This window comes from Mobula birostris, chromosome 5 (assembly GCF_030028105.1).
Source record: "Mobula birostris isolate sMobBir1 chromosome 5, sMobBir1.hap1, whole genome shotgun sequence".
Classification (NCBI taxonomy): domain Eukaryota; kingdom Metazoa; phylum Chordata; class Chondrichthyes; order Myliobatiformes; family Myliobatidae; genus Mobula; species Mobula birostris.
Window position 1 is genome coordinate 198,091,547 of NC_092374.1, and position 27,371 is coordinate 198,118,917.

Genomic DNA, 27,371 nt, shown 5'->3' on the forward strand with positions numbered 1-27,371 from the left:
ACTGGCTGGAGCCCTGAATGGTGGTAAGGGAGGAAGTGTAAGGGCATGTGTAGCACTTGTTCCGCTTACAAGGATAAGTGCCAGGAGGGAGATCAGTGGGGAGGGATGGGGAGAAACAAATGGACAAGTCCCGTAAGGAGCGATCCCTGCGGAAAGCAGAGAGGTGTTGGAGGGAAAGGTGTGCTTGGTGGTGGGATCCCGTTGGAAGTGGCAGAAGTTACAGAGAATTATATGTTGGACCTGGAGGCTGGTGGGGCGGTAGGCGAGGACAAGGGGAACCCTATCCCGAGTGGGGTGGCGGGAGGATGGGGTGAGAGCAGCACATGGTGTTCGGCTCGGACACCCTTCAGCAACACTGGACAAAAGACTCAAGAAAAGCTCAGCCTATTAATGGTAAAAAGATACCATATCATTAATAGGTTAGCTACCTTCCATGCCAGTATCACTTTTTGCAACTTTTAAACTTTACAATCACTTCATTAACTGCAATAGGGAACTGTGCAGTTTTATAAAAGATTAACTTGTGATTGATGCCCATCACATTTTCAAATCTGATTTAATTCAATTGGTTCAAGAACCCAAAGAATGAGCACTTTGATTAACCTCAGTATAATTTCCATATGTCTTTGTTCAAGTTAAAGTTAAAGGCATTCCAACCCTCGTGTAATGTAACTGATGGTACCAGATTCCAAATTTTAAACTTTGGAAGCATGATCCAAGGATAATCAGCCAATTTTTTTTTTTTACCTCCAGCTTACAATCAAAATTTGTCTGCAAGTCCATAACTTACCCAGCAACTAGTTGAAAGCCTAGTGACTACAAGGTGCAAAGCACATTAATACAGCTTCTTCATCCCCGCCCCCCCCCCCCCATTATGTCCTTTCAAATCTCAAGGAACAAAATCCAGAAAAAACCAGAGGCCACTTTTAAGTCGCAAAAAAAGTTTATTTGTCAGTTAAGAAACAGGCTAGCTCCACACTTTTCAATATGAAAAAACAAAGGAAAAAAATTCAAATAAAAGATTAAAAGTGGTGAAAAACATGGAGAAAAATCCACAAGACAAAGATTGAAAAGTGCTCAGCAAGCAGTATGGAAACAAGCTCGAGAGCTTCCAGGTCGACATTTTAAGCAGTACAGTTTTGGCTCAACAGCAAAGGAAAACACAGCTGCCATTTACAAAATGGTTGCAACTCATTGGCCACTGGGTGTTAGCTGACCAGCAAACACCAACAAATCAAATCCTTTCATCTCCCCCAGACCAAAACTGGTCCTCTGCTTCCTTTTGCATGGTTCTTCAGTCAAATCTGATGCCACCCATCTTCACCTCAGCCCACAAATAAACCAAAACATGGAGGTTTAAAAAAAACAACAGGCATATTACAACAAATAACTCTACTTCAACCACAGGCAGTTGAAGTTCAGAGCATGGAAGATGAAGAACAGGATAAAGACCAGAACACAAGTCCTGCAGGGTTGGAGGTTGTTTGGCAAACTCACTGGCACTGGAATCACAAGCATCCCTTCTGTGAGAAGCAGCAAGTGGGCAAGATAAATTTTACTTCAACCCACTGCCAAATTATAGTGGCCTGGGTTTACAAGTACTTGCTCTTGGATTTGGCGATGGTCCCATGTCCCAGATTAACCAACACTTGGCATGATTATGGAGGGATCGGTCTCAAATTAAGGATGCGATGTGTCAGTGATGAAAGTGTGACAGGTTAGGACTATTCTTGGTGACTCAATGTTTTTCCAAAAGGGAAAAGCAGCCAAACATGGAAAGATTAAAGCTTTGGCATGTTGATACTAACCAAAGTTGGCTTAGCATCACACCAGCCCAAAAGTGCATGAGATGCTGACACATGCCCCAATCCATCAGATCTCACCAACATTTATAACCACAACTTCCCACACACACTTTCAAGTCATCTTTTCAGGGCAATTCCAACAGTGGGGATAAAATGGATTCAATACTACCTCACATGGGAGAAATATCTCAAGGCCCAAATGCAAGACTCCAGATGCTGTCTGCCTCAAAAGGACACAGGCAGCTTTACAAGTAATGTGAACAGTTCAAGGTGGCAAATCAAACTGTCCCCAGATCATGAATGTGGAATTTGTTTCATTCAACATACTGTTGCACCCTCAAATTCCACCAATTTAGCAACTTGATTTTAAGTCATTATTCAAACATAGTGGAAAACCTCACAACAGATGAAACAGTCAGAAAAGGTTGACCACACTGCCAAGTCAGCACAGGGTGCTATGACTACCTCCTCACAAGGAGATACTGCAATAGAACAATAGTCATACCTTCACAACACCATCCACAAATCAGCACTCTCCATCTTTTGGAAGAAAGACCACAAAGAGCAGTGACTGGTTTGAGGCAAATTCCAACATCATGACTCCAGTCATCAAAGCCAAGCTTGCAGATCTCAGAGTACAAGCACTCACCATCCAACCAAACACTCCAGGCACTTCGAGCTGCTAGAAGCAAAGTGCAAATGAGTACTGGCTCCAGCTCAGGGAGGACATTCAGACAGCAGCTGTGACAGGAAACATCAGGTCGATGTATGATGGTATCAAGGCGGCCCTTTGCCCATCGCAGATCAAGACAGCACCCCTGAAGTCATCCAGCAGTGAAATAATCACCGATAAAAGCAAGCAAATGGAACACTGGGTAGACCACCACTCTGAGCTCTACCCGAGGGGAAAATGTTCTTGTTAGCTCAGCCATTGATGCCATCGATTGTCTACCAGTCATGGATAAACTCGACTCCGAACCAACCATTGAGGACCTCAGCAAGGCAATTGACAGGGAAAGCTTCTGGCAATGATGGGATTCTCCCAGACCTGATCAAACACTGCAAGAGCTCACTCCTCCAACCTTTACACGAGGTCCTCTGTCAGTGCTGGAAGGAAGGAGCCGCACCACAGGATATGCGCGACTCCAAAATAGTCACTTTGTACAAGAACAAGGGTGATAGGTGCGACTGCAACAACTACAGGAGTATTGTCGGTAAAGTCTTTGCTCGTGTAACTCTGGCACGTCTACAAACGCTGGCAGAACAGGTCTACCCCGAGTCCCAATGTGGTTTTCACACAAGAAGGTCAACTGTCGACATGATTTTCTCACTCCATCAACTCCACAAGTGCAGGGAGCAACAGAAACCCCTCTATGTCGCTTTCAACTACTTGACCAAGGTTTTCGAGTTTGTCAGCCGGGATGGGCTCTTTTAGATTCTCAAGATCAGCTGTCCCCCAAAACTCCAAAGTATCAAGTCATTCCATGATGACATGAGGGCTACTGTTCAGTACAATGGCAGCTCATCAGAACCCTTCACTGTTCGTAGTGGAGTCAAACAACGATACATGTTGGCCCCAACATTATTCAGCATCACCTTCTCTCTGCTATTGAAGCACGCGTTTGGGACGTTGACAGAAGGCGTCTACATGCACACCAGGTCTGATGGGTGGCTGTTCAACCCTGCGCACCTGACAGCAAGTACGAAGGTGCGAAAGATCTTAATACGCGACATGCTCTTTGCCGATGATGCTGCTATAACCTCGCACACCAAACAGCAACTACAATCTCTCATGGACCATTTCTCTAAGGCATGCAAGGACTTCGGGCTTACCACCAGCCTAAAGAAAACAAATGTCCCTGCCCAGAACGTACTGGAGACACCAGTCATTGCCATTGACAGTTATGATCTAGAAGTGGTCCACGAGTTCACATACTTGGGGTCAACCATTAGCGACACTCTCTCCCTCGATGCTGAAATCAACAGGTCTATCAGCAAAGCAGCATCGATCCTTGCTCGATTTTCCTCGCGAGCCTGGGACAATCTGAAACTCACTACAAAGACCAAGACTGCCCTGTACATTGCATGTGTTATCAGCACCCTCCTGTATGGTAGCGAGACTTGGACCATCTACTCCAAACAGGAGAGGAAACTCAACAGTTTTCACCTGCGCAGCCTTCGCCGCATCCCTGACATCACCTGGAGAGACAAAGTCCCAAACTCTGAGGTCCTCCTCCCACGCTGGACTTCCCACAATGTTCACACTTTTAAGACAATGCAGATTGCGGTGGCTGGGTCACGTCTGCTGTATGAAGGATGGTAGACTGCCAAAGGACATCCTCTACCGAGAACTAGCAACAGGCAAGAGGAACGTTGGTAGACCCCAGCTTCGCTTCAAGGACCTCTGCAAGCGCAACATGAAATCCGTAAATCAACACAGAGTGCTGGGAGGATACAGCAGATGACCGCAACGAATGGCGAGGTACTCTTCAGCAGCACCTAGAGCAAGGCGAAAGTGATCCTGAGTCAGTTTGAGGAGCGGAGAGCACAGCAGACAGCAACTGTGGCAGAGCCTGCTGTTCTAAGATCGGCCTCAGTCGACGCTGCTCATCAAACCATTGACTACCAGAGGACCCATGGTCAACCACGACTGACAGAGACAGACACACACACACACACTCAGGCCAGAATTGAGGCACAAGTCTCAGCAAAAGGTGTTTGGTAACAGATAGTCTACACTTCAATGTTTTTCCCACCCATATTTAGATTGCAGCTAAAGATTCTTTTCCCTACATTGGAATCTTGTTTAAAGGAATTCCCTGCAGGTCTGGGTGCTAACCAGGTAACACTACTTGTCCAGGAACAGGACAGGCACTTCCAGTAATCCCACAAATTGTGATCTTCCATGCACTCATGCACAAGTGCTCATTAGGAACATCTGCATCCCTAATGCTTGCCAGTGCCAATGGAAAGTACTGCCAAACTTACTTTACAGCTAGCTGTAACAAACAGGAGCCATCCAACATCATGAAACAGAAAAAAAAACTAGACCACAAGACATCAGAGCGGAATCAGGCTATTCAATCGATTGAGTCTGTCCCACCATTTGATCACGGCTCATAATTTCCTTCCTTAACCCCATTCTCCTGTCTTCTCTCCATAACCTTAGACCATAAAATGGCTCAGAAACAGTCAAAACAAAAGATTTACAGTGGAATACTGCAGCACAGGGCTCGAGTTCAGAGTTAAGAGGGCCACAGTCCAGACTAGTGCTGAAAATGGACATCAGATTGCCAAGAGCACAGACAGAACATTCAGCTTCTATGCAGCTGCTGGCTGGATTCACTCAATTTTCCAGTTACTTCACCACCCACCCCAGAATTCAGATTTTCAACATTCAAGGTTTTTTTGGATTCCCTCCCCGGTTTTCATTTACACTTAACAAGCCACTCACAGAAACCCCCACAAATGCACAGCAAACATGGCTGATTTCGATTTGGACACGCACTGGGACTTGGGGTGATAATTTGCTCGGATTTGGGATTGTGACTCGAGCTTTACATTACAGCACCTCATTGGTCATTGTTTGTCTTGTGCAAGATTTTAAACTCGAGCCCTGCAAAGCCTGTAAAAGCCCACAAATCTTACTCATTTACACAATTTAAAAAGAATGCATTATGTACAGGGAAAAAAAAAGAAAAGGGGGTTTTTGTTTAAGCCTCATCTTGCTCGATCTCCTCTTCGAATTCTCCCTCCTCCTCTGCTGTGGCGTCCTGGTACTGCTGGTACTCTGACACGAGGTCGTTCATGTTGCTCTCGGCCTCCGTGAACTCCATCTCGTCCATCCCCTCGCCCGTGTACCAGTGGAGGAAAGCCTTGCGGCGGAACATGGCGGTGAACTGCTCGGAGATGCGCTTGAAGAGCTCCTGGATGGCGGTGCTGTTGCCGATGAAGGTGACTGCCATCTTGAGGCCGCGGGGCGGGATGTCACAGACAGCGGTCTTCACGTTGTTGGGGATCCACTCCACAAAGTAGCTGCTGTTCTTGTTCTGGACGTTGAGCATCTGCTCGTCGACTTCCTTCATGGACATGCGGCCGCGGAAGACAGCCGCCACGGTGAGGTAGCGCCCGTGGCGTGGGTCACAGGCCGCCATCATGTTCTTGGCGTCGAACACCTGCTGAGTGAGCTCAGGCACCGTCAGAGCACGGTACTGCTGGCTGCCGCGGCTGGTGAGGGGGGCGAAGCCCGGCATGAAGAAGTGGAGGCGGGGGAAGGGGACCATGTTGACCGCCAGCTTGCGCAGGTCAGCGTTGAGCTGGCCCGGGAAGCGGAGGCAGGTGGTGACGCCGCTCATGGTGGCAGAGACCAGGTGGTTGAGGTCCCCGTAGGTGGGGGTGGTCAGCTTCAGGGTGCGGAAGCAGATGTCGTAGAGGGCCTCGTTGTCGATGCAGTAGGTCTCGTCCGTGTTCTCCACCAGCTGGTGGACGGAGAGGGTGGCGTTGTAGGGCTCCACCACCGTGTCGGACACCTTGGGCGAGGGCACCACGCTGAAGGTGTTCATGATGCGGTCCGGGTACTCCTCCCGGATCTTGCTGATGAGCAGGGTGCCCATGCCCGAGCCGGTGCCCCCACCCAGCGAGTGGGTCAGCTGGAAGCCCTGCAGGCAGTCGCAGCTCTCCGCCTCCTTCCGCACGACATCCAGGACGGAGTCCACCAACTCCGCGCCCTCCGTATAGTGGCCCTTGGCCCAGTTGTTCCCAGCGCCACTCTGCCCTGTAAAGCAAGCAAGAATCTGTGTCAGCAGGACAAATAAAGCCACCGTTTCCCCTAGGCACACAATCATACTAGAATCTGTATCTGGTCACACTCCACTGCCAAACAACACCTACCAGATATGAGAATTAATCCATTTGGCCCTTCAAGTCTGCCATTCAAAACCATGGCTGATTTCTCCACACTACCCCAACCCCATTCCACGTTAACCTTCACTAAGAACCTAATCTCCGCCTTAAAATGTACCCAATGACAGCCACCACAGCCCTCTGTTGTGCCAGATTCACCACCCCCCTGGTGGAAGAAAACCATCCTCACCCTTTATGCAAAGACCCTCAATCCTGATGTCTCACACTTGGTGTGAGGATGGGGACAAATATCACAATATGGTTCATTCTGGGAACACAACCACCCCACATCAGAAATGACCGGGGGCGTAAAGGGGACCTGAATTCTAGGATCTTGCACATTCCAAGAACTTGAAGCACAATTCCAACACTCCACCATTAATTGTAGCCTGGGAATCCACTCAAGACAACTGTCAGTTCACCCATCACTCTAATCTGAAGACACAAGGAAACACTGGCACTTGCAAGTTTACACAGGGTCACTCAGCATTTCAGCAAAGCACAGTCACGGCTTTACATACTTAGATGGGGTTCGGGTGGGGGGGAGGGGGCTAGAGAAGGGAAATCGCTGTGATAGATCCGACTGACGAGACTAGGGCGAGAGGGGCCACTACCCCCGAATTGCACTTCAAAGCAGACCCGAGTTTCAGTTTAACATTCCTGTGAGGCTTCTCAGAAGTAGTGCATTGCCACTGTATTGAACACAATGGAACAAAGCCCACACAACCTGGCATGTGAAGGGAAAGGGGTTGTCCAGGATGCAAGTTGTGCTCACGCTTCCCTCAATTCAACATGCAGCACTATCACTAACCTACCACTACCACAGCAGTGTGTTTCAGGACTTAGCACTCTGTCTGCCCTTTCACATTAACCATTTCCACCCTAGGAAAACCTCCGGCTGTTATCTTGTACATTTCAAGTCCCCCCTCATCCTCCTTCACGCTGGGGAATAAAGCCCGAGCTTGCTCAACCCATCCTCAAAACCTGCCTGCTCATCCAGGCAGCATCCTGGTAAACCTCCTCTGCACCACTTCCACGTCCTTCCTAGAACTGAACACAATACTCCATGTGGGGTACTCTGCGGGGTTTTAAGAGCTGCAATACACCCTCAATGCCCCCACAGTCAAAGTTAACTGAAGTCAACAAGCTTGCACTCACCAAACACGAAGTTATCTGGTCTGAAGATCTGCCCGAATGGGCCAGAACGAACAGAGTCCATGGTGCCAGGCTCCAGGTCAACCAGAATTGACCGAGGAACATATTTTCCCCCTGAGAGAAAAAAAAAAGAGAATTTGTAAAAAAAAGTATTTCATTAAGATTCTCTACAAGGAACAGCCCCCCCTCTTAGGATTAATCCATAACCTTAAACTTAACCTGATCACCTCCCCTCCCTGTAGTAACCACTGCAGAGTCCACTGTGATGCAATTTCCTCAGCTAAAGGGTCCAACAGAATGATCCCAATATAACTATGTGGTCAACATTAGATACATGACCATGACATTACCCTTTGATAAAGCAGCCCTAGGCATCTCAATGACCAATACCATGTCATAAACAGGACAAGGACATGGGGAAAACACAAAGTTACACTTTCCAATCTCAGACACTGTTGGATTAGGGAGCGGAATTGTTATTTTTCTAGTATTCGCCTCTACATGTGTATCTATTCAGTAAATTTCGCAATTAATTGCAGCACAGCTGGTTCTGTACTTTTAAGTTTCTTAGTTTTTCTATAGCAGGTGTCACACCACTTGAATCAGGTTAATTGTGATCATAGGCATATTGTTCAAGAGACAAGCACAACCTTTGCCTCATTTCTTTGCCCATTTTATGTAATACTTCATAAAATCCCAAGTTGCATTCTTGACTTCATAAGAACCTGTGGATCAGATCCAGCATTATTCATTCCTCGAGTTCCTGGCCACCTTCACAGATGCCAACAAAGCACCTAGGCCAGGAACATCTAGCTAGCCTTGGATCACTGAGTTAAGAGTTGGTATTTATTTAGCGGAACCAAGATAGCTCCTGCTGAGTTACATTCACAAAACAATATAGAGGAACTCAGGCAACATCTATGGAGAGGAATAAAGTCCACAGGTTCCATCAACCTTCTATCCCTCTGACATGTTGAGTTGGTCCAGCATTTTGTGTGTTACTCTGGACTTGCAGCATCTTCAGCATTTCCTTAGGTCATGATCAGCTCCTTCAAAGCCCCACTCCAGCTTCCCCAAGTACAATGCCCCCACCTCCTAGAAACCCATACCTGTTGCCTCATTGTAGTAGACATTGATGCGGTCCAGCTGGAGGTCACTGTCTCCGTGGTAGGTGCCAGTGGGGTCAATGCCATGTTCATCACTGATCACTTCCCAGAACTGTGGAGGAGACAGAGGGCAAGTTAGATCCAGCTACAGAAACAAAGAACAAGCTATCAACTACATCTTGATCGCAGTTCCAATCCACTGCAGGTTGATCTGTACTGGATAAGAACATTTTCCAACATTTTCAAGATGTCACCTCCTTGTGCTGTTAGTAGAGGCTAGGGGAGAGCATCTCCAAATCAAGAAAGTGGCAGCATACTAGCACAACACCTTATAATAGCAGCCATTATTGATCATGTTTCAGTTTGCAACCGTTTGTCAGCCATTTGTACACTCCCCCTCTTTTACTGGTTACCCCTTACACTCCAAAGATGTATGGGTCAGGGTGAGCAAGTATGGCCATGCTGTGCCAGCGCTGAAAGCTGAGCGACACAGGCAAACTGCCCCAGGACAATCCCCAGACTGTTGGTTGTAGACTTGAGCCCCACACTTCACTCTTTCAATGTCCATTGGACAAATAAAGCTGGTCAATAACCAATTCAATCAATTAGTGTGGTCCCATGGATCTGCTACCCCTGCCCTTGTCCAAAACCCAGCAATTCCTCCAGTGCTCTCATTAAACCTAGGTTACGCTATGGTGGCATAAAAGATAGTGTGGCACTACCACAGCTTGGGGATCAGAATTCTAATTGGCATCCTCCAAGGGATCTGTAGGTGCTCCCCTGTGGAATGTGTGCATCTCCTCTGGGTCCTGCGGCTTCCTTCCACAACCCAAAGCCCTCGCAGGCAGATTAATCGGTCGTAAATTGTCCCGCGATTAGGGTTGCAGGGGATTGAAGGGCCGTGCAGCCCTTTGAGTTGCAATCATCCCTTAAATAAAATTGTGCCTTGCTAATCCCTTCAGACACAATCTCAATCATAATAAAATCCTAATCAACACCTCTACCAAAAGCTTGGATCTAAGCATCATCACCTCTCTCCCCCTCCCCACCGCCCCGTAGTGTGAACATTCACTCTCTGCTCAGCCAATCTGTCAGATGGGCAAGTCTGGTTCACATGAGAAACCAAGGCAAATGCATCTTTCCGGTGGGACCACACTCAGCTGAATGAACCCGCCCCACCCCGCTGCCTCCCGGAGCAGGAGACTGCCCTTAAGGCCACTTAGCTACTGATACAGTTGGATGCTATGGGCTGACGGTGGAGGGGAGCATTTAGCTCACTGCTGATATCAAAGAAATTAGGCTAATTAGGACACCAGCCCTTCTTCCCAACACACACAACCACTGGACAAGGAACAATTGGGGAATGAGTAAACGTGCAAACACCAAATGCTGCAGGAGCTGCGGTCAGGCAGCACATACGCAGGGAACTATTCATTCCATATTTCAGACACCTGATTGGTGCAGTGCTGAGGCTCTGACAGTGTATGAGATCACTCCCTGGCCACAGACCCAAGTACCGGCGAGACACAGCATTGTGCTGGTCTGGGAGGCTACAATGCTGGACTTCAGCTTGCTAGGAGACCAAGCAAGCATGAGTGAGCAGGCATGAGGGGGAGGGATGGGTGCTGGGAAACAGGATGGGCATTTTATAAGCCGCTTGTGAAACTGTCATGTTGCTATGAATGTAAAAGGACTGGGTTCAGATCAGCCAGGGCAAGGCAGGAACACTTGGTTGATTTATAAATAGCACATTGTTCAAAGACAGTCAGGAACAGAGAGGGAAGCAGTGAACTCACTTCTACAGAAGGTACCGGGAAGAAGGAAATGACTTCTGCACGTTAAAGTTGCTGCAAGATCAAGTCTCTTCAAAACGTAATTGGTTTCACATGCAAATGCTTGCCATGTCTTCAGCAGGTAGATCTAACTTTCAGCCAGATCTGACAGTTCTTAAAGACAACTGTCTCCAGGTACCAAGTGACCTACATCTGCTCCTACCTCATCAAGGTTAAAACTAACAAGTCAAAATGCACCATTTCACATTGGTCAGCCTTCAATAGCCAGGAGGCTCCTGCACCTTCTCATGCTGGCGTAAGCAATTGTTCGATGGTCCAAACAAAACCTTTGAGCAAGAAAATCCCAAATCGGCTAGGATTTAAAAGTAGCAGCAGTGCCACAGAAAGGATTACAATAATAGTTCAACCCTGACCTTCAGTAAAACATCAAATACTCCGCAACTACTCCGGTTTCTTCCCACAGGTGTGGCTGTGAATTAACTGGTTACTGCTAAATTAACGCCAGTACAGCACCCAATCCACAACTGCCTTTCCCTTACAGACTCAACCACAAGTTGCCCAAAAAAACCCATCTCACAGGCATTCCGCAAATTCCCTCTACTGGGATCCAACAGCAACTTGGTTTTCCCCCAGTCTACCTGCATTTTAAAACCATTCCTGATAACCTTAACACTGTCATTTTTCCATGTCTTAAGGGACAATGGGTACATTTAAAGCAGAGGTTGATAGGTTCTTGATTAGTAAAGGTGTCAAAGGTTATAGGAAGATGACAAGAATAGGATTGGGGGGAAAATAAATCAGCCATGATGAGATAGCAGAAGACTCAATGGGCTGAATGGTCTAACTCAGCTCCTATGACTTGTGATCTCAATGCAGGTGGCAGAACTGTCAGGGCCGTGTGAAGTTGCCAGATGAGAGGGACTGGGTTAGAGAGATGGCATTTCCACTGGGAAATATGCCCACAAATAATCGGAATACCCAAGTGCCACCAGTATTGCGTTTCCTCTCGACCTGCTGCTTTCCCCCCTCCCAACAAGTCACCGTCCAGGTTTATTAGAGTCTGGAGGAAAATAAATCCCCCGCACCCCAACCAGCAGGTGGAACAGGGCAAGGGAGGGGTTAAAATCTTGCGGACATGGGGCACGAGTGCAGCATCTCACAGGAGATAGCTCGACCACAGCAAGCACCGTCCTGGTGACCGATAAAAAGAAATTTACACCCAGACCCTTGCAGACCGAGCTTCAGCAGCAGCACAAAAAACAGCCAAAATAAAACAAAGGACGGAGACAAAAGGCTCCTTTCTGATGCACCATTTCCAGCATGTTGTGCTCTGCAAAGCCAACAATGACTGAACGGGCGCGACTGGAATGGTCTGGTTTCGGGAAGCTGAAAATTCCTGCATTTTAACAAAGGAAAGCCGCGAGACAGTTTGGCTTTGTTCCTGTGGCACTCAATTTAAAATGACTAGCAAGTCTATTGGCCTTGGCTTCTTGTCCTGCCCCACCCTATCCACATTAGCGTAGGTCAGTGTATATGTACAGACCAAGTAACTCCATGTCAGATGCCTGTGTAGTCCTCACAGCTACAACTGGTGAGACCCATTCTTCAAATTACTGTACATCGAAATCTCACCCTCCCTATGGCTTACCATAAATGCCCTTCAGTTACTGTAGATCACAATCTCACGTTCTCCAGCACATGCCTCTGGCGCCTGGGTAAGCTACCCAATCGCACCAGCATCAGGGTAGCAAGTGCACATTCTGATTGAATATGTCAATCTGAGCAAGGCAGCCTGGCTCCATTTCTTCAGCCGGAGAGTGACAATTCAGATAGCACAGGAAAATCAGTAACATGGAGTGTCAGTATGGGAAGGAGGCCAAGAGATAATCATCATTTTGTATCTTATGGAACCGGTGAACAGGCACAAAGGAGCGACTACGCCCTCTCGGTTACCGTCACGTGTACCAAGATACAGTGAGATTGCCTTGCATGCAGATCCAACCATTACACAGTACACTGAGGCAGAACAAGGAAAAACAATGCAGATCCCAAACAGCTTCCACTTAGTAGTGGGTGTAGATCTTTTCTCTTAATAAAATTGTTTATATTCTAAAATACAAATTAATCTAATCTATATGAATATAAAGAGTTTGTTAATGTAATTCAATATACTGTATCTGGTATTATATTTTGTCTTTTGTTTTATAATATGTATTCTCCTGAACTCCATTCTTCTATACAGAAATCAAATCAATAAAAAATATTGGAAAAAGTAAAAAGAACAATGGAGAATAAATGACATTGTCATTGGGTTTAGGCTTGCACGCCTCGATGACATGATCCGAACGAGCAAGACTGAGGGCCATAGTCCGGAGGTCTGCTCGAGAGTTTGACAAGTGGGATAAAGTTGTCCTGAGCTTTTTAACTGTTGTAAAGCATTTAAACCATATTCTCATGTAGTAAACGGACAATGAAAAACGGACTTGCAGCATCAATGAAAAGCTGTTAAACCAGGACCAAGTCCACGGTAGAGAGTGTGTTGTGTTCCGTTACAGGAGGTAGGGTCTGGACTGTGAAGGTGGGTTCCGTGAACCTGATGGGTTTATTAATAGCCGTCAGTGCAGTCAGATTGAGGGAAATTCAGATCCCCTTAACACAGATCTGCATTCTCTACACAGACTGATCTCATGGGTGATGACTCAAATACCCACCTCAGACCCATTGCCCAGTAACGGGTACAGGTGTCACATTACAGACTGAACCATAGTCACTATGGGGTGGGGGTGGAAGGTCCAGATACAGACCAACTGGCCACCAATCCCAATCCACTACCAGTCACCTATTTCTGGGGGCAACTGTGTACATAAATTCCCAAACCCTTCCAGCAGCCCCTGATCATTGCTGCTGCTGATAGAAATGCTCCAAGTCAGTTTCCCCTCACAAAACAAGGGCCATTTGGCTGAGGGTCTGCCAGCTCAGTAATCCTGCCCACCCAAACTTTTCTCTGCAACCTATCCTGCCCAATAAATGCACCAATTCTCCCATCAGTGACCAACCAGCATGCTTTTTGGGTGCAGGGGGAAGCCAGGTCTATCATTCATCACCGGAGAGGGGATAACTCTACAGGCAAAGAATTAAACCTGAATCACCGCAGCACTACCCACCAGACCATCGTACTGCTATATAGTTGTTCAGTCACCCACCCAGTATGGGAGAGAATCAGCCCACACATTGTCTAGCTTCAACACTGCAAGGACTTTTTAATTGCTCTGAAAAAAAATTAATGGCCTGAATATTAAAAAAAATTGTGATTAGTGCCTTTACTCAGTTGGGGAAAGCTTCAGAACACCTCTGAACAATTTATTATAGATATTACCCATTAACTATCGTCATACTGTAGCTTCTAGATCAGTGGAAGACAGGGCTGACATTCACTCAGCTCAACCAGTGGCTGGTGCAATGCAATTACAGCTTGTGGCATCGGAGTTCAGAGGTCAATTGCGGCATCAGTTTGTTTGTTCGCCTTGTTAACGTTTGGGTTACCCCGGGTGCTCATTTCCTCCCATAGACCAAAGGTGTACCAGTTAGTAGGTCAATTCTAAGTCACGACGCCTAAGGTACAGAGAGAAGGCAGGAGAATGGGGTTGCGATCAGTAATAAATCAGCCACGATGGAATGGCAAAGGAGATTCAATGGCCCAATTATACTCTGATATCTTATTGTCTTAATTGCCATTGTAAATTCCCTGAGATAAACCAGGTGAGTTGCTGGACAGTGCCGTGCTTTGGGCTGGAAGGGCACATCCCACACTATCTCTAAATAAATGGTATAAAGGCTTCAATTTAGAATGCAAGCAACCAATTCATTTTCAAAAATAAAACTTCCTCTAATGATATTAAACACAGGAAGGCTGGGGTTCTTCTCAAAGCATAAGCTGAAGCTGGCATTTGCAGGGTTGGGATTCAGTCCAAAACTGGAACACCTGCTGGTACAACACTAGCCTGGAGTACAATCTAGTGCGAAGCAATCCGAGCCGAATCAGCTGCCAGGTCACAACAAGCCGTCCAACCTTGAGGGACCGACCGCAATGTGCAGAGGCTGGTCTGGCCAAGATGCATCCTCAGCCCAGTAACTAGTACACCAGGTTAACTGCAGTCGCTGTTTATCAATGGTGAGGACAATTAGCATGAGATTGTGACAGTATATAAATATCTGTTGCATTTACAACCATACTATAATTATTTTGTAGTAGGCTAGCTCCTGCCCTAGCTGGGAAAAAACAGACATGGTCAAGTGGTGGGCAATCACCTTGAGAAAATATCTTTATTACAATAACTTATTACTCCAGCGCTTTTCCCGTGTAGTGCAAAGTGCTTTACAACGGGATAAAGTGCAACCATGCAGAAATACACAAAAAAAATTGACAAAGGCGGTAGATAAAACTGGATATTATATTAAATAGGCTGGTATTAGCTCACCAGAGTGAGCTTCCAGCTTTAGGTATTGAGTTCCAGTTTAGGAGTTCAAAAAAAAAAGCGCTGACCTATCCATTATCTTTTGATGAGATTTTAGATTTGAGTCTGGTGTAAGACATCTGTTCTCTTGCAGCAGAATAACGGAACAAAAATACAAGTTATAATGAATAAAGAGGAGAAAATTCTAAGGTAATGGGAAGACCATTCAGAAAATTGATGGCAGAGGGGTGAGTTTCTTCAGGCTCCTGTACTGCCTCCCTAATGGTAGTAATAAGAGCATGTCCCAGGTGGTGAGGTACCATCCTAATGATCAGCATACCTATATCCATTCCCAGCTGAACTGGAAACCTTTTCATTTCCACAAGCAACTGACACACTGAAACCAACTCACCACATGCCGTGACTATCAACATTACTCATTGTGGACTTCCACTGAGACTCACCACTCCGAGATGGGTGGGTCCAAAATAGACTATCACAATCAGGTTTAATATCACGGGCACCAATTTGAAATATCGCACAATCAATACAAAATAAAGATAGAAATTACAGTAAATACACATTTATATACCCCCTCATTTCCTACTCATCATATCCCTAAGGTTCTAACTCATTAACACGTCCTCAAGCCCGTGTTTGCGCACTGGCTGGAGCAGATCCCACGTTAGACATTTTTTAAAACGCATCGGGTGGGGTAACAGAACAAAAGCTCTGTGATTAGACTTTCAATTCTTGTGCACATTCACCATTGTTCTGAATTAAAGCATTCGAGCATCCCATAATTAACTCGAATATACATCTTCCACAGCAGTTTTTTTTATTTTCTGGAATGTAAGATACTGCCCAGCCCCAATGGTAACTGTAGTGACCTTCAAGAATCTATGCTCCAACCAGAAAGATTCAAGCCTCAAGCTTTTTACCCACAGACATTTTATGAATTTCATAATGTCTTAAAACTAGTTTGGAGAAATTCAAGTCATAAGATCAATTCTTCACCAAATGAAGGGGAGATTAGCGGACATTAGTGCAGAGTGTAGAACTACAAGTCTGACAGTTCAATAAATACAGACACAAAATCTTGTCTTACAAATCATTTATTAGTTTCACTGGTCTATTCAACAGCTACTTTCCAAAAAGGGAACTGGCTACCTCAAACAGGAACTATTCAGAATTATGTTTAAAAAAAAATTCGGCGTAAGGAACGAACAAGGCATTATTAAATAAAACGTAAAGTAATTACTATAGCAACGAGGTCTGAATGAACACGTGTTGCAAAACCTCTGCGGTTTTTCCGGAGGATGGGCAATAGTTGTATACAAAATGAATTTATGTGAAACGCACAATTAGGTGCAACTTATATGCACTGCAGCATTCTGGTTAACAGTCACCGCACTGATCAATCCAAGTTTCAGCAAAAAAAAGCCGCTCACGTTTTCTTTCACCTTGAAATAAAAACCGACTAAGCAAAAAATATTTAAATTTGCAAAAACCTTTATCCCAGGGTCAACCGCACCGCCTTGGGGATTGAACGTATTTAATCATTCATGGCTGCAACAAGAAAATGTGCAAGCCCCATACCTTTGATAGCAGTCGGATCGCGGAGGAGGGGGGAGAGAGGAAGACGGGCGCTCTTCTGGACAAGATTTAAATTCGAAATACCAACCGTTTGGCGCCACATTCCGTTTACTCCATTGGCTAATGCACTTATTGGCGCGCCCGCAACGGGTGCGATTCCCTCCAACGCACTCTGACCAATCCAATTAATGCAAATTACTACAGTTACTTCCTCTCCATTTCAAAAATGCAAAAGAAAATCTCAGATCGGGTTGCAAGCACAAAATAATGGCACGACCACCCTCGAGGATTGGAATGCATTTCCTATCCCCGGCTGTATCAGGAGGGCGATTTCTTTCACGCACTGCCCCTCCCCCACTTACAAAAATTCAACAAAGGAACTCCAATTTTTTTCCAAGTACTCCCTTTCCATTCACTCTAATGCAAGGAACCTGGATGTTTCTCAAAAATTCTCAGAGAAATGGTATCCTAGATTTTCCTCCAGCATCTGCGCCCGCGCCTCGTCGAGAGGGTGGCGTACCGAGACGAGAATTTTCCATTTCCATTTACTCCTTTCCCGCAGCTTTTTTTAAAAAAAGTCAAAAATACCTCAATTGCAATGTCGCTGCGGTTACTGTTTAACAATCTTTCCACTAATTACCTCAAAATCGCGATAATTATCGTTCGATAGTTTTTTGACAATAACTGAAATGCCCGAAAAATAAAATTTTGCAAAATGCACTCTCGAGGAGCTGCAGGTCGCGATGATCTATACCGAGGATTAATTACTTTCATGGCTTTAATAAGCCGCATTAATAGTTTTATCCGCATTTCATCCCAGGTTTACGTGGACTATTTTCGAGCAGACACCGATTGATAAAGCATTTGCGTTTCAAATTCCAACGGTGCTACTGCCTCACCCACGTGTAAATCGACACCTGTGATGTATTTTAGCAAAAAGCCCTCCAGACAAATCAGCTTTTCATTGGAAGCTTCAATAATATATTTATTAAAATAAATGATATTCTTTAATTACAAAATTTCCACAGCAAGGCTATTGTATGCAAATATGTATCACTGGTGGGGATTAAAAAATACCATACTAAATGTCACGGATACATATTTACCTTGGCCCCGATCTGGTTGCCACATTGCCCAGCTTGTACGTGCACGATCTCCCGCATGGTAAACTTATTAACTTTTTTTTAAAGAAGCTTGCAATGAATATCTGGTCGTTACAGAGTAACTGCGCTGCTAACAGTTCCCGAAGCCGGCTCCCAACAAAGCTTATAAACGCGGTGGCGCCACCACAACGAGGCGCCCCTTCCTATTGGACCGTGGTGAGCACGTGGGGTTGTAGAGGCTCCGCTATTGGACGCAAAGTGTTGCAGTAATTAACCGGGTGACGTCATGTCGGGTGCCCGGGAGTCGTGGGGCATTCTTTCTATCGACCCTCGGGTCCACATGTGCGACTTGGGTGCTTTTGTGTTCAGACGCGTTAGTTTTGTGAAGTCAAGTCCAGTTCTCCCTGTGGTTAAGATGCCATTTCTTTTAATACTGCTGAATGTGGCCGAGAACAGGTTAATCAGACGTTATTGCCACCATCCTTTCTACTTTATTGTGATTGAATGAGCCAGTTATTGTTAAAACACGGGATGGTGGCTGTTTTCCATGTTTCCTGTCACATCCCTCCTATTTTCTGAGACAGATATCAATGTATGTAAGATTAATAAAGTAGAACGAGTTACCCAACCGTGCGTTGTGCGGGACGATTTCAATCTGTTGTACTACGAATAGTGACGTAAGAATGCATTGCCTTTGCAAATTGCATGAATAAAACATCTTTGAAATGAGACACGTTAACAACGAATTGATGCTACATCAGGAATGCACTTCGATATCCTTCCGCTGTGGCGACGAAAATGAATCATTTAAAAAACTGATGGAATTTTGAGCTTTGTGAGAAGAACTTGTCAGACATCGTAGGAACACAGGCTAGCCCTAGGCCGTCAAGTGGTTTCTGGATGAACTATGAATTCACTCCATTTACCAGCCTTTTTCTTGTTCCCCTTACTGTTAATAATTAGATCATTTGAAATGAACAATTGACTAAGCATTATTGAAAATTTGGGAGGAAGTTCTAAAGTTCTCTCACCCTTCGAATAAAGAATTGTTCCCCAGACCTTTCCTGAAATTATCACCACCTGCAAGACCTGTGGAGGCGTCACGCAGCGTATTTGGAACTTTATGGGTTATTCAGCCCCTTCGCGTATCCTCCAGTGAAGCTATAGAACAATTACAGCACAGCAAACGCTCTTTATGTTATGCCGATCTTTAACCTACTCTAAGATTAATCTAACCCTTCCCTCCATTTTACTGTCATCGATGTGCCACAATGTTGTGACAATCTTTAACCCTACTCTTAAGATCAATCTAACACATAGCACTTGATCTTCAATGTCCCTGATGGATCTGCCTCTAACCCTCATTGGCAAAGGTCTTCCATGCCTCCACCGCTATAGGGGCACCACAGTAGTATAGCGGCTCGCACCACACTAGTACAGCTCGAGGCACTGGTGTCTTGATTTCAATTCAGGCACTATCTCCAAGTTTGTACCTTTTCCCCATGGCCATGTGGCTTTCCACTGGGTTCTCCAGTTTCCGCCCACGGTCCAAAGTTGGTTAATTGGTCTTGTTATCTCACGTTCTCGTTATTTATTGTTATTTATTTATATTTGCCTTGCACAGTTTATTGCCTTGTGCATTCTGGTTGATCTTTCACCAATCCTGTTATAGTTACTATTATATAGATTTGCTGAATATGCTGACAAAAATGAATCTCAGGGTTGTGTTGGCGCGTGGCCAAGTGGTTAAGACGTTTGTCTAGTGATCTGAAGGTTGTTAGTTCGAGCCTTGGCTGAGGTAGCGTGTTGTGTCCTTGAGCTGTGTTGGCCCTAGTGGCCTTGCAGTGCCGTGGAGAGGGGAGACTTGCAGCATGGGTAACTGCCAATCTTCCCTGCAACCTTGCCCTGGAAACCTTCCAAGGCGCAAATCCATGATTTCACGAGACTAACGGATGCCTATATATATGGTGACACATATGTACCTTGATAATAAAATTCACTTTGAAGTCACTCTTTGGTCATTGTAGATACTCTTGTGATTAGGCTAGGGTTGCTGGCTGGTATGGCTCATTAGGCTGGTGTTTCACACTGTATCTCTAAGTAAATGAATAGATAAATAAATCTTACATTCTTCTTACTTAAAATTATTGTTATCACCCCCTGATCTCTCCTCTTCAAATTCTTGTCTGGCCTCCCTTTAAATTTATTCACATTAATCACCTCGTGCTCCTTGAGGAAGAGTGATCCACATTCTCACTGATCTTTGGTTAAAAGACTCCTTCTGAAATCCTGATTGGATTTACTTGTGATTACCGTACATTGATGGCACCTCTCATTGTACACTACATCAACACCTCCCATCATTTTAAAAAGCTCTATTTTCTTTCTGAAAAAGAACGAGATGCAGTACTTTTTATATCAAACATATACTTCAAACAGGAGGAGAAGATGGTGGTGTGACGCAGCGTGTGCGGCCGCTCTGAAATGATATGGTATTTGTGAAGTAGGTACCATGCACAATCCTGATTTGATGGAGACACATGTGAGAAGCACAGGGGAACATCTGGAGAAACTTCTGAAACGCCCGCTTTGCTGCCGCTGCTACTGTGCGATCGAGAATCTCTGGAGGGGAAGGCCACAAATCCTCGACTTTGCCTATTGCCTGTTGCTGGGGCTGGGGTTGAAGTGCTCAGCAGAGATGGTGCTCGGTGCTCAGTGTCAGAGGGCTGATCAGAGGCTCGAAGTTTTTGGATGGACTCAAGTGTCGGCTGTGGTCGAGGGCTTCCACGGTGCTGCATCGGCAAGTTTGCGGCGCTGGAAGCTCATGACAGGAAGAGAGTTTCTCTTCCTTCTACTGTCTGCGTGAGATGATGGGACTTTAGAGAGACTTTGAGACTTTTTACTGTGACCATGGTCTGTTCTTTATCAAATTATGGTATTGCTTTGCACTGTTGTAACTATATGTTATAATTATGTGGTTTTTGTCAGTTTTTTTTTGGTCTTGGTTTGTCTTGTTTTTCTGTGATATCATTCTGGAGGAACATTGTATCACTTCTTAATGCCTGCATTACTAAATGATAATAAAAGAGGACTGCGTGTCCTTATAATCTAATACTTTATTCGTAGTATGGAGATGGAAAAGATTGCAGATCCTGGGTGTCAACATCTCAAAGAACATATCCTAGGCCCAACATATGGATGTAGTCATGAAGATGGCATGCTGGCAGTGCTAATTCATTAGGAGTTTCAGAAGATTTTGTATGTCACCAAACACTATTGCAAATTTCTGTAGATGTACCGTGGAGTGCTTTCTGACTGGTTGCACCCCTGTCTGGTATGGAGGACCCAATGCACAGGATCGTAAGGGACTGCAGAGAGTTATGCACTCATCACAGCACCAGACTCCCCTCCACCAAGGACATCTTCAAAAGACAATCCCTCAAAAGGGCAGCATCCATCATTAAGGACTACTTTCGCTCAGGACATGCCCCCTTCTCATTACTAGCATCAGGGAGAAGGTTAAGAAGCCTGAAGACACATGCTGAATGATTCAGGAACAGCTTCTTCCCCTCTGCCATCAGATTTATGAGTGGTCCATAAACCCATGAACACCACTTCCTTATTCCTTCTTTCTCAATTGTTTCTTCTCTTAATAGATAGCAACTTTACATCCTTGTACTGCTGCTGTGATAATAAATGATTCTGATTATGAACTCAGGGGGTCAGGCAGCTTCTATGGAGGAAAATGGACCATCGACATTTCAGGTTTCGACCCATAACACTGGTGGTCCATTTCCTTCTGCAGTTGCTGCCTGACCTGCTGAGTCTCTCCAGTGCTTTGCTTTGTGTTCAGAATATATTCAATAAACTAATTAAATACACATTTTTCTCTTTGTATATTTTGTACCGTCTGGGTGGTGAGGTGGAGATACGTCTCTACCAAAGGAGGTGTGAGGTGCCCCAACCATAAAGCGTAGGCCACCCCTGGGCAAGTTGTACCACCTGCTTAGTGCGCCCCCCCCCCCATCAGGGTCACTTGAAGCCATAGGAGCAAGTGGTGGATAGTCGAATAAGTCGCTGGTGTATTTCACAAATCCTGGTTATGTGACAATTGACGCAAGGCAGACAATCTCCATAGCGTATTAATAATGGCTGGGGTCACCTGTCTTGTAAAGACACTTCCCAGAAGAAAGCAATGGCAAACCTCTTCTGTAGAAATATTTACCAGGAACAATCACAGTCAAAGACCATGATCGCCTACCTCAGGCATTTTGGAAGATCAAATCAGGACAGGAACTAGAACAAAGTAGTGGTGTAATCACTCGAATTGAGTCTGATGTTCTCCTAAGTCAACCCTTGTACTTTCATAGATTTGACAAAGGCATTTCATACAGTGGATTGCCAAGCTTTCTGGCATATAGTGTTCCGCAAAAAACCTTGGACACGTGTATATATATATATATATAGACAGGGTGCCTAAGACTTTTGCACAGTACTGTAATAACTTTATGCATTACTCTGTACTGCTGCCACAAAAAAAAGACAATTTCATGAGATATGTGATGATTCTGATATGGGTCTCTATTGTGGATGGAGGGTGGGAAGGAGGGAGGGAGAGAGGAATCATGGTTGGGAAAAGGGGAAGGGAGGGGAGGGAGTGGGAAGCACCAGAGAGACATTCTGCAATGATCAGTAAGTCTGATGTCTTAGAGCTAGGTGAATCTGCATCGGTGCCCAGCACTCCTTCTCTGCCACCTGTCCCACATCCCTCCTGCAGCACTCCACTCTCACCATTCCCACCATTCCCAACATCCTTTGCTCCAGCCAGATTTACAAACTTGCTCTCTGCTCCACGTTGACAAATGCAGTACTATGCAAAAGTCTTAGGCATCCTAGCTACATGTATGTGCCTAAGACTTTTGCACTGTACTGTATAGCATCAAGGCATAGCTGCCTCACAAGTACTAATTAATACCAAGGCTACTTCATGATGAAATGTGAACCATGGTACTCAGCATTAGTGGGCTGAATACAAACCCTTCACTGTCAAGAGATGAGTTTACAGGTCTGCATCATTGCACCCAGCCTATTTCCCATCTGCTATCCTTCACCTCATTGGCCAAGACTTTCCTCCAATCACCTCCCTTGTGTTCAAATCACAAACAAGAGAGATTCTGCAGATGCTGGAAATCTGAGCAACACACACAAAGTGCTGGAGGAACTCAGCAGGCCACGGAACAAAGTATATCGCATGAATACAGCCTATGTCTATGGAAAGAAATACAGTGGACATTTCGGGCTGAAACCCTTCAGCATTACCTTCATTGTATTAGCCATTCCCCCCCAAACCAGGAAAAAGTCTCTGGCTATCCACCTGATTGATGCCTCTTATCAAGTAATTTCCCAACATCCTTAGCTCCAGAGAGATCTTGCTCAACCTTTATTCATAAGACATGCTCTCTAGTCCAGGTCGCATCCAGGTAAATCTCCTCTGCACCCTCTCGAAAGCTTCCATATCCTTCCTATAATGGGGCCGCCAGAATGGAACACAATATTCCAAGTGTGGTCTTCCTTCTTCCTTATGCCTATTACCCCTGCTGGGGCATAGGTCACCGACAGCAGCCCGCCAGAGCCCACTCCGCTGGGCCGGTCTTTCAAATGTAGCCCATTTTCTTGGTCCTTCCTCTCCCAGCGATGAGGTCTTTGGAGCTTCTGTTGGTGTTTCTGTGGCACTGAGATTTTACAGCATGGAGCTGCTAGTACCATGCCCAACCCTCCTCCTTTCCCAGCCAGGCTGGGGACCGTCCTTGGTGGAATCTACCCAGGGTCTTACAGAGCTGCAGTATTACCTCCTGGCTCTTGAACTCAATCCCTTAACTAACGAAGGCCAACACTTATACAGGGAATCATAGGGCCCCGGGGAGTGTGATGGGAACAGAGGAATGATTCACTAAAAACAGTGTCTCAGGTAGATAATGTGGCCTTCATCAGTCGGGACATAGGAGGTGGGAAGTTATTTTGCAGTTACGTTGGAGAATCAGAATCAGGTTATTCTTACTGATACAGGTTGTGTAATTTATTGTTTTGCAGCAGTGGTGGGTGGAGTGCAGCAAATAAAAAAATATTTTATGTTACAATTTTTAAAATTAAAAAATAAGTAAATCATGCAAAGAGAGAGTCAAATAGTGGGGCCCAACTTGAAGTAATGTGTAGGTTTTGGTCATACTGTTATAGGAAACATTATTAAACTCAAGAGTGCAGAAACAATGTTGCCTGGGCCTGGGAGGCAGAGTTACAGGAAGAGGAGATTGAGGGGTGACCAGATCGAGGTATCTAGGATCACGAGAGGCATTGCACGTAGTCTCCTTTCTGCGGGAAAGGGTAGTGGGCTTAAAGGTGATCAGAGGTGAGAGATTTAGGGCAGTTTCTTCACATAAAATGAGCATTTGGAATGAGCTGCCAAAAACAATCATTAAGGTAGGCGCAGTAACAACATGTAAAAGCCATCGAGATAAGTAAGTAGATGGATAGGACAGGTTTAGAGAACGATAGGCCAAAGGCAGGCAGGCAGGCAGGACTACCTCACTGGGCAATACATAGATGAGAAGGGCCCATTTCCATGTTGTGGGACTTCATTACTCTATGACAAGGGCACTCACTGCTCACCTTTAAGCTCATCCCCTTGCTTCTAGATATCTCCATTATGGGGTAAAATTTCTCACTATACATGCTAGGGAGCAGAGGTGGTTCTTGAGGATCACTCTGGGAATTAAAGGGTTAATTATGCGGAGTGTTTATGAGGCCTGGACTTGCTGGAGTTGAGAAGAATGGAGAGGTGGGGTGGGGGGTGGTGGAGAATCTCCTTGAAACCTACTGAATATTGGTAGGCCTAGATAGAGTGGATGTGGAGAGGGTTTCCTACAGTGGGCAAGAGGGATCAGCCTCACTATTGAGGGACGCCCCCCTTAGAACAGAAATAGGGAGGATTTTCTTTAGCCAGAGGGTGGTGAATCTGTGAAATTCATTGTCACAGATAACTGTGGAGACAATATCATTGGGAATATTTAAAGCGGAGGTTGATAGGTTCTTGATTAGTATGACCATCAAAGGTTATTGGGGGAAGGCAGAGACCGGGGTTGAGAGGGATTAAAAACAGCCATGACTGAATGGTGGATCAAACTTAATGGGCTGAATGGCCTAATTCTGCTCCTACGTCCTACGCCCCTCAAAATGTTGTGAACCTGAATCACGTACTCCCGCGCCCACCCAAAACCCTCCTCAGCTCTCCCTGCTTCAACGAAAACAAACTCAGATCGTCGTTTGGACCTGAAACGTCGACAATTGCCAGAGACGCTGCTCAACCCTCCAACATATTGTTTGCTGCCCGTTTCTAACCAACCTCCCCTCTCCTCATGACTAAAGTACTCAATTCTGGTGAACCTTCTCCAGTGCGATTATGCTTATTCATTTATTCTGTGCTGTCTCGTATAATGTAGACGATTATGGTCTTTCCATGACCATATTGTTTTTGGCAAATCTTTCTATAGAAGTGGTTTTCCATTGGCCTTTTCTGTGCAGTGTCTTTACAAGATGGGTGACCCCAGCCATTTTCAATACTCTTCAGAGATGGTCTGCCTGCTGTCAGTGGTGGCATAACTAAGAGTTGTGATATGCACATGACCATCCATTGCCTGTTCCCATGGCTTCCCATGACCCTGATCAGCTGCTACACCTTGCCCAAGGGTGACCTGCAGGCCAGCAGAGGGAAGGGGCACCTTACACCTCCTTTGGTAGAGACGTACCTCCAACCCACCATACAATTATAATTACATCCTTCCCATTATGGAAGCAGGCGTCAAGAGGTGGTGTGCACAGAACAGGCCCTCATACTTCATTTTTTCCTGTTGCAGCCGCCAAGGAAGGAGACACCAAAGCTGGCTGTGTGCTGCTGGATTCGGTGCTGGGTTGGGGGCTCGACCGCGCCCCCCATTGGCGTTGGCCTCCAGTGTTCGCTCAGTGGAAGATTGTGTGGGTGGATTGTGTTCATCAACAACTGCCCTTCGTGAGATGAGGAACTGTTGCCTGCTGTACTCACAGAAACATGGCTCTAGGACATCCACGTGCCATCAGTCTACAGGCCACGACACTCAGGGACTTGGGCTATGGTGCAGTATATTTTTTGTAACTGTATGTGTTTCTGTTATCATAATTATATATGATGTGTGTTGTGTGTGACTGTTGGTACTGTGGTTTAAACCTCGGCCCCAGAGGAACGCTGTTTCATTTGGCTGAATTCATGTGATGGTTGAACGGCAATTTTGTTTTATAAAGAAGGGACACAAGAGATAAGCAGTAGCTGTGGATTTGACAACAAACTCAGTTCGGACTTTGACTTATGCACCAAAATGTCCCAGAGCCTTCAGAGGACCAAAATCAGGTTTAATATCTCTGGCCTATGTCATGAAATGGGTTGCTTTGCAACAGCAGTATAGTGCAATACATATTTATATATATATAAATTAATTAAGTAGTGCAAAAAGAGAGAGAAAAACAGTGAAGTCGTGTCCATGGGCTCATTGTCCATTCGGAAATCTGACTGCAGAGGAGAAGAAGCTGCTCCTTAAACTTTGAGTGGGTGTCTTGATGGTAGCAATGAGAAAATGGCACGTCCTGTCTGATGTGGGTGCTTAATGAGGCATTGCCTTTCGAAGGTGTCCTTGATGCTGGGGAGCATTCAAATGAGCTGTCCGTTACAGCAATAACCAGGCAGTTTCATTTGTGCAAGCTGGTTTAAGTGACAGAGGATGAGGTCTATGGAGGGATTTCAAACTTAGAGTCAAACTTATTATTAAAGTACATCTATGTTACCATATGCAAACATGAGATTCATTGTCATGCAGACATTGACAGGAAAATAAAAACAATAAAATTTATCAGAAACTGGACTATATATAAAAAAGAAAGACAAACAACCAACGTGCCAAAGAAGACACACTGTGCAAATAAAACATGCACAGAAAACATTTCTCAAGTCTGGGGCCTGGGCAGCTGACTGCCCTGCAGGCAGTAGGGCAGCGATAACATTCAGGAATCACCATGAATTTCAGGAGCGCAATTATTCAAGGACAACACGGTGAGCATGGACGAGTTGGCCTGAAGATCCTGTTCCATGCTGCTCAGGGTCAACCTACATCCTTTAGTTTCAGACTTCTCCATTATGGGATAAAGTTTCTCACAAGACATACGATTTATGGTCCTTTAAATTCTGTATACCTCAATCATGTAGCCCAACCTCCCCCTGCCCACTCCCCTGGCCATTTAGTTTTCTCTGCCCCAAGCAAAGCAAACCCAGATCATCTTCCCACAGGGTTTTCACCTGAAATGTCGATAATTCCCTTCTCTCCCCCACAGAGTACAATAATTCCCTTTTCTCCCAGATCCCCCACATTCTGGGAAA

General features: G+C 45.5%; 1 protein-coding gene across 1 annotated transcript; it reads right to left on the reverse strand.

Annotated features, from left to right (window-relative positions):
* Positions 1–924: 924 nt before the first annotated feature.
* LOC140198241 (tubulin beta chain) lies at positions 925–18,073 on the reverse strand. The gene is made up of 4 exons (XM_072259291.1): positions 17,918–18,073; positions 8,972–9,080; positions 7,866–7,976; positions 925–6,579 (listed from the first exon to the last, which is right to left on the reverse strand). The coding sequence occupies exons 1-4, from the start codon at positions 17,972–17,974 to the stop codon at positions 5,519–5,521; spliced, it is 1,338 nt and encodes a 445-aa protein (XP_072115392.1). The 5' UTR covers positions 17,975–18,073; the 3' UTR covers positions 925–5,518.
* Between the last annotated feature and the right edge of the window lie 9,298 nt (positions 18,074–27,371).

Excerpts from the sequence above, each read along its gene's own strand:
- LOC140198241 (XM_072259291.1), bottom strand. The coding sequence starts at position 17,974 with ATGCGGGAGATCGTGCACGTACAAGCTGGGCAATGTGGCAACCAGATC. Across the intron at positions 9,081-17,917 it reads GCAACCAGATCGGGGCCAAG|TTCTGGGAAGTGATCAGTGA; the intron begins GTAAATATGTAT and ends TCTCCTCCACAG. Across the intron at positions 7,977-8,971 it reads CTACTACAATGAGGCAACAG|GGGGAAAATATGTTCCTCGG; the intron begins GTATGGGTTTCT and ends TTTTTCTCTCAG.